We start from the raw sequence: 7922 nt of genomic DNA on the forward strand, positions 1-7922 counted from the left end.
CCATTCCTTTGTCACTAAACATAAATTTTCCACCAATTTAAGCTTGCTTGACACCTAGGTGCCATTAAGCCTTCTTTTCTTTTTCTCTTGGAGTTTCAGTGGAGAGAGCAGGAAGTTTCAATTTGGTTTCTGCCACCCACTAAGAGCATATTAATTAATATTAACATTAATCTATGGTTAGTGTTTTTCACATGGTAGAAATTAATGGAAATGGATGGTGAATATCAAATTAATCCACTAACAAATTTTTAATAATGATTTAATTACTCCCAAGCCCTTAGTAAATTTCACATTAAGTCCTACCAATTTTCCCTAATCAAATTTCACTAATTTAATCACTTTGTAATTTAATCTTTATACTATTTTCACTAATTATTCAAATAAACCATCTAATATTTCTAATTGCTAATTTCCTAGTCAACTCATAAATATCATCGGTTTAATAATCGGACTGTTTCAATTTAAGGAAACTCGGGCTTGAAATCGATTTTTCCGACACCAATGAAAATCAAGTTGTTACAAATTATTGAATGACCTCCTCTAAAACCGAGTAAAAAAATAAATTCCTTTCTACAAAAATAATAAAAGCCCCTTACTTTAAATAATAGTGGAGAATTCAATTCAATCAAATAATAAATTATGTTTTTCAAAAATATTTTAAGAGATCATAACTTGTTGAGGGTGAGTCGGCTCGTTCGAGAGAGTTTTTCGAAATTTCGTTCGTCGGGGTTTTGTTCCCATCCTTCGCGAAAAGCCATATTCGTTCATGAAAGGGGTGCCTCAGTTGGTGGTACCTACAAAACTCGGAAGAGATGTTAGTATTGTGCATAGGAATAATTATGAAATTAGTTCAACAAGTTTTCTTTTTCCCTCATTTTTTTTCGTTCTCACTTTTTTTTCCTAACAAATAAATTTAGGCTCCGTTTGTTTCATTGAAAATGGCTTCCGGAATATGATTTCTAGAAAATGACTTACTATTCTGGAAAAGTTAATATTTTCTGGTGTTTGGATGAATTTATATAAAATATTTTTTTTGTTTGGCAGGTTCTTTAAAAACATTTCATAAAAGTCGTTTTCAATTAAACAAACATACATTTGAGATTTTTTTTATTTTTTCATTGTTTAATTGAGTTTCTTTTATATCTGTAATTTTATATTTTACATTGTTTTTACATATATTAAAAATATTTTGTTAAATTTAGGTTCATTGCAACAATTATTTTTTAGTTACATGACTACCAACTGAGTATTTTTTTATTTATTTAAAAATGTGACTTTAACAAAATTGACAAAAAAAAAATCAATAATGTCAGCAGTTGGACTTAATTTTCAAATCTGAAAAGTAGAGTGACTAAATTCTTGAAAATAAAAGTACAGAAACTAAATTACAAATTTGTGAAGAGTATATAGACTTATGACATATTTTAACATTTATATTACAAAACATTTATTATTAATATATTTATAATTGTAATAAATATTTAGTATTAAAATATTAATATTGATATTTTCAATAATATGTGAACAATATTATTTAAAATTATTATTTTTAAAATTTACTATTAAAATAAAATTTAAATATTAAATAATTTATTAAAAATAATAAATTATATTAATTATATTAATAATTTATTATATGACTAAATATAAATAATTAAATACGCATGTTTAATAATATTAAAAAAAATATTTAAACATAAAATATAAAAGCTTTTTTTTATAATGCATTTTTATATTTATATATATTTATAAAAGATAGAGATTTTATATAGTAAGTGAGGTAGAAAGACTACCACAACCATTTCATAATTATTGTTCAAAAAAATCCACTTTAATTTGTATCGGTAAATAAATTTGAAATTACTTGAGTTTTATTATCCTACGTATATCCTTATTTAAAGTAATTTATAAAATAAATAAAAAAGAATACCGAAATAAAAGGTTTATCTTAAAAACAGAGAATTTAGGCCAATGAAACTGACCCCTCCTTTCACTTTTCATCGTAAATGGTTAAAGGAACTGACGGCAGCCTATCAACCATTCCAAAATATAATATTTAATAACTAAATTTAACACTTTTTCGATATTTAATTATTTTGGTCCAATTTAATACTCGACACATTTTTTAAATTTATAGGTTCAATTTGATATTTGAATTTAACTAAATTAAAAAAAATAAATTTTTTTTATAAAAATATGATATCAAATATTATATTAACCCAAAAACCCCCTCCATTGAAGTGAAAATATACAAAGTAATAGAAAAACATTATCACGTAGATGTCACTACTTTTGTCTGAAACAACACACACCAAGAGCGAGAGAAAGCCTTCAAAACAAAAGAAAAATTAGAACATCAAACATGATTGGTCCAGGCAGACCTCTCTTCGTCCTCTTTGGATCTTCCATCGTTCAGTTGAGTTACAGCCACGAAGGTTGGGGTGCAATTCTTGCACATGCATATGCTCGCAAGGTATTTCCTTTCATCTTATTCTTCTTTGCATTTATTGTTTTCTGGGTTAATATTAGCACAAATGGGTTGATACCCAGATTTCATATCAGCTTTAAAAAGCTATAGATTTTGGGTTTCTCCTTTGATGAACAGAGAAGAGATTCACACATTTTTCTCTTAGTAGTGGGATTCAGGTTGCTTTTTCTCAAATCCTTCGAGGAAGAAGATTATTCATATGGATTCCAATTAGCATCTCTCTTTTTTTCTTTTCTGATTGCTTTTTCCTGTGAGTCTGATTTCAATGGATTGGTGTGGCAGCCTTTTGTTGGGGGTCCACTTTACCTTTTGGAAAGACAAGGAAAAACTACCGGATGGTCATTTTACTTTCATTGTCTACTTTTAAGCATCCTCCTCATTCTAACCTCATTACGCTTTTCTTACTTGAAAAAGAAGGGGTAACTATCCCAGTCATAAAACTAGGTGATTCCGTTTGGTCACTTGATTTTTAAATCGTTTTTACTTTGGTCACAGAAAAATCAGTTTTTAACTATTGATGATAGAAACGCATACAGAACAGGATTGCAAGTTTATCTAAGTTCTAGACAAATGTGGAAAATTGGAATTTAACCTATTTAGATCTAAGTAAAATAAAAGGGCAACAAATAAAAACTTAATGATTAAGTAAGAAAGAACAAGTAAGCCGAATTGAAAAATTAGTCGGTTTGTTCTTGATGAATTTAGATCAAGTCAAGACTCTCAATTAAGAGAAAACAATAGGTTAGAACAAAATTGAAAGAATAATGATTAAAGTCAAATGAAATCAAAAGAACAACAAAGATCCAATCATTTAAATATGTTTTGGGTCATTCTTGATTGAGAAGAAATTGTCAAATTGAGACATAGGGTGAGTTTGGATGGGCGGTGCGCTTACCTGCGGTTAGTATAAAAACAGCGATGGCGGTGAGATTAGATACTGTAGTGATACTGTAGCGTGAGACAAAAAGTAAACGCACCGCACCGCACCACACCCAATCGCCCATCCAAACCCACCCATAAACAAAAGAAGCAAAACAAATTAGCTACTGAATGAAAAAGAAACCTAAAAGTAAAGAAAGAGAGGGGTGGCTAAAAGAGTGTCAAAGAAGGATTAAATTAGGATTTCTTGAGTTAAAAGAAATTGTTGTCGAACTCCAAGGAAGCCCCCAAGCATATCTAAAACCAATTTATTAGAATGAAGAATTAAGTAAATAAAATTTGTTTTAGTAACAAAAGAATTCAAAACAACAATAAAAGAAAAAAAAACTCCTATTTTGATAAACTAAGATGAGAGAAAAGAAAACTTAATTCTTGAATGATTTCTCAAACATTAATTAAGATGTGATAAGTATACAAACTAATCATGACAACTTATCAACTAACTAACTAATTAACATGAAAAAAATGTTCAACTGTGGAAATATGACAGGAAATTCGGCCAAGGGGTCAATTGGGCTCCTTGAGTCAAATTTTTACAAAGTGATTCATTTATTTAATAAAACTTGGACAGAAAATTTAAAAGTTTTATAATTTGGGTCACTTTAACACTTTGGTTTGATATTCAACTGGGTCCTCCAAATTTTATATTGGGTTTGTGGATATCCCAATGGGCCGATTTTCAAGAAGTTGGACTTGTGATATGTTCGCTCTTGAAATTAGCTCATTCAAGCTCGTAAGTGTAATTCACTGCGCACCGACTTCAAGATTTGATTTCTTGGGCCAAGAATTTTAAAATTTCAAATCTTGATTTTCTTGATTCTAGAAATCTTCCAAAACAACAAAAATGGATCAAGATTCAGTTTCTTAATTTTCTTGAAAACAATAAAGTGAATCTTAATTTTCTTTTTTGCTTGCATGCACGTCTAGGGCCTTTATAATGAAGTTTGGTATGGTTTCATTCAAATTTGCCTTGATTTTTTTACCTTTAACCTCGTTATTGGGCCTTTAGGTAGTGTAAACCTAACACATCCATTGGCCTGAAATTGGGCATTGAGCCTCACATCAATTTATCAAAGTTATAAAAAAAAGCATTAAGGATTTAAGTAAAAAAGCAGTAGAAACTAAAATAATGCTTTTTTTTTCAAATTGTACTTGTTTACCTCCATGCCAAAAGTTCTATTTTTTTCAGTATTAATTTTATCAAATTAAATAATATTGAAAAAACAAAGAAAATTAGAACTTTCAGTAAAGGGGTAAACAAGTACAAATTGACAATTTATACATTATTTTAATTTCTACCATTTTTTTAGCTTAATCCTTAAGGTTTTTTACTTCTACCAATACTTTAAAAAATAATTTTTTTTGGGTGACTAAAATAAAAGTGAGCTAGAAGTTGAGTAATCAAAATAAAGTGCAAACATGATGTGGCGTGTACCGTCAACTGACACTAAAGATTTAACGTTTGAATAACTAAAATGAAAAGACCCTAAAAGTTGAGAGATGAAATTGCAAAGATTTCTTTTTAAATGACCTAAATGAAAGCAGCCTAAAATTTGAGTGTCCAACCGGGTGGTTTACCAAAAAAGAAAACCCATTATTTGCATAAGAAAATGTAGATGAACAAGATCAATTGAATAGAGATCTAAGCACACAAAATTGCATGTTTTGGTGCTTTGTTTTAATGGTGATAGGCAGACATAATTCTGCGAGGATACAGAGGGTGGAACTCGAGGCGTGCTTTGGAAGTTCTAGATAAAGTTTTCCCCAAGGTATCGTAAGTTTTATTGGAGTTTATCTTTAACCCTTTATTCTCAAAGGCATGCAACATAAATAATAAATAAATAAAAAGCTTTATTTTAAATTATTTGATGTTTCTTATTTTTCTCAATTATATGAATGGAGGATGCTGCTGTACAACCTTCATTGGTGATAGTTTATTTTGGTGGCAATGACTCAACTGAGCCCCACCCATCCGGCCTTGGTCCCCATGTACCTCTTCCAGAATATGTTGAGAACATGAAGAAGATTGCTATGCATCTCAAGGTACATTATTATTACAAGTAAAATACCTTGGAATATGATTTCCTTATCTGAATTCTGATATCTACTAAGCTTTCCACTGCTTTCAATTGGATCTGTCACTTGGTTTGGTTTTGGATGGGGATTACTTCGGGTTTTACAGTCATTTCAGATTTGAATCATTTTGTATTCCGATCTTTCAAGTTTATTTGGGTTGGATTTTTTCGGATTGCTCGTTCGAGTCATATTTCAGGTTTAGGTTGGATTAATTGAACTTTTTATTTTTAAATTAATCAGATTGAGTTTTAGGGTTCAAGTCAGAATGGTTGGGTCCAGTTTTAATCCTTCTCTTTTTATGTTTCTTAATTACCTAACTGAACTATGAAACCTGAAGATTGATAGTTAATCTGGTATAAAACCATGGCACTGTGTCACGTATCATTTGATCATCAGGGCCTATCGGAGAACACTCATGTAATGTTCCTTAGCACTCCACCGGTGAATGAGGGACAAATACTAGAAAGCTTTGGTAAATGCGGTCGAACCAATGAAGGTTGCCGGATTTATTCCGAAGCTTGTTTAAAACTATGCCAAGAAGTGGATATAAAATGTATTGATCTTTGGACTGCAATCCAGCAAAGAGACGACTGGAAGACAGTTTGCTTTACGTAAGTTTACTTTTATTCCAATAAAAAAAGAAAAGAATTACTTATTTTGAATAGCATTAGAAGATTCAATTATGTGTTTAAGTGATTCCATTGAAACATCGGAAGTTGATCAAATATTGGTTCCTCTGATTATAGGGATGGCATCCATCTATCCTCCGAGGGGAGCAAGTTAGTGGGTGAAGAAATATTGAAAGCCCTGGCAGAGGAACCAAGTTTATGCTGGAGATCATTGCCGACTGAATTTGATGAAGATTCAGTCTTTGATCCTGTCGATGAAGAAGGGAAGAACATTAACATTTCAAACCTGTAGTTTTCCACCATGTGCCAAATGGGAATAATTCCCTCAAGCCCTTATCAAGTTTGGTTGCCTTTTTCGTTTTCCTTTAATGTTTGACTTCTCCTATAGAGAAACATATGATTGCAGAGAGGTCTTCCTAGTATCTATTCCATGCAATATTAAACTGGAATTGTAAGTGGGCCACGGGATGGAAATAAAATGAAATTCCTAGCATCTCCAGCCCTGCAATGTGCCCGCCCAAAATAATAGAAACCAGACCTTGAAATCGAGGGAGTAAACACAGGCAATTCCTCAGAAAATTAGATGAGAGACAAGTAGAGATTGCTGAAACTTAGAAAGGCAAGATAATACACAAAGGTCAATACATACACAACTGATAAGGTTAAAATGGGGATTTCAAACAGTATACATTCATTTGTACAAATATTTTACCCCAAAAGAGATTAGTTCATATTTTTTTTAAAAATCCAAATGTTTTACTTAAATCAATTTTCAGGTTTAATGTTTTTGTCCCTAATATCTTAAATTTTGGTCAGGCTTGGATTGAATGAGTAGTCTGACATTTGAACAGGTCTAACCTATCATGTTTTACAATAATTAATTATAATTATAATTATAATTATTGAGATGTATTCATGTTGTGACTCACAAAAAATGTTAAAAAATACATAATGTTAAAGATATAATTATATTAGAATATGATGTAATTTATAATTGAAGTTAATTTATAACTAATTAGATTTATATACTTTTTTAATTGAAATGTATTGAATTTAAACATTGAAGATAACAATAATGTATAAAATAAAAATTAATTATTAAAGGGTAAAGTTGTTGTTTATTTAAAATTCTTATTTTCGTATTGCATGGCTGGAATCCATTAGTAGTTACTATTTATGAAACATGAACACATGTATGCCAATTTTCAGCAACTGACGAGGGGTTTTAGTTGTGTACCACAAGTTGCAGATTTTCGTTCCCCCGCCCTTGTTTCTCTAGTTTTGAGAAAGAGACAAGGATAATGGCATTGGGTTAAAATTGATATTTTATTATTATAGAAAATAATTATTTAGTGAGAAAACATAAATACAAAAATGAGAACATGAAATTGCTTAATAAAAACATTATAATATTGCAGAAAAACAATAAACACTTTCACTTGCTTTTGGAACATGTAAATCACAACTTGGTGAATTTCATCCTGATGTTGTACCATCCTCTCTTACACAATCCTACAGCCTTCCATCCTTGTCTGCATAATAATTGTCTAATGTCACTGCGTTTATTGTCTCCCTCCCCCATTTCCACAAACCCCAACACTTGATTATCCTTCTCAAACTCTCATTTATAAAATCCATTCCTACCCACGCAACAGATTCCGTTTTCCTTCCCACTACTGTAAAAGTAACTCACTGCCATTCCGTTGCAACTTTCGCCCGTTTTCATATGTCCTCTCCTCTCTTTGGCTAACGGAGTTTTGCTTCTTCACAACCTTCTTTTCTGTTAAAGA

The 7922-nt window shown here is 30.6% G+C and overlaps 1 protein-coding gene across 1 annotated transcript; it reads left to right on the forward strand.

Moving 5' to 3' along the window:
• Positions 1 to 2118: 2118 nt before the first annotated feature.
• LOC107899533 (GDSL esterase/lipase CPRD49) lies at positions 2119 to 6625 on the forward strand. The gene is made up of 5 exons (XM_016825277.2): positions 2119 to 2473; positions 5119 to 5196; positions 5330 to 5470; positions 5900 to 6114; positions 6250 to 6625. The coding sequence occupies exons 1-5, from the start codon at positions 2363 to 2365 to the stop codon at positions 6422 to 6424; spliced, it is 720 nt and encodes a 239-aa protein (XP_016680766.1). The 5' UTR covers positions 2119 to 2362; the 3' UTR covers positions 6425 to 6625.
• The last annotated feature ends 1297 nt before the right edge of the window (positions 6626 to 7922 follow it).

This window comes from Gossypium hirsutum, chromosome D04, assembly GCF_007990345.1.
Source record: "Gossypium hirsutum isolate 1008001.06 chromosome D04, Gossypium_hirsutum_v2.1, whole genome shotgun sequence".
In the NCBI taxonomy this organism is placed as follows: domain Eukaryota; kingdom Viridiplantae; phylum Streptophyta; class Magnoliopsida; order Malvales; family Malvaceae; genus Gossypium; species Gossypium hirsutum.

Coding starts and splice junctions, on each gene's coding strand:
- LOC107899533 (XM_016825277.2), top strand. CDS start 2,363: ATGATTGGTCCAGGCAGACCTCTCTTCGTCCTCTTTGGATCTTCCATC. Junction 2,474..5,118: donor CACATGCATATGCTCGCAAG/GTATTTCCTTTC, acceptor TAATGGTGATAG/GCAGACATAATTCTGCGAGG. Junction 5,197..5,329: donor TAGATAAAGTTTTCCCCAAG/GTATCGTAAGTT, acceptor ATATGAATGGAG/GATGCTGCTGTACAACCTTC.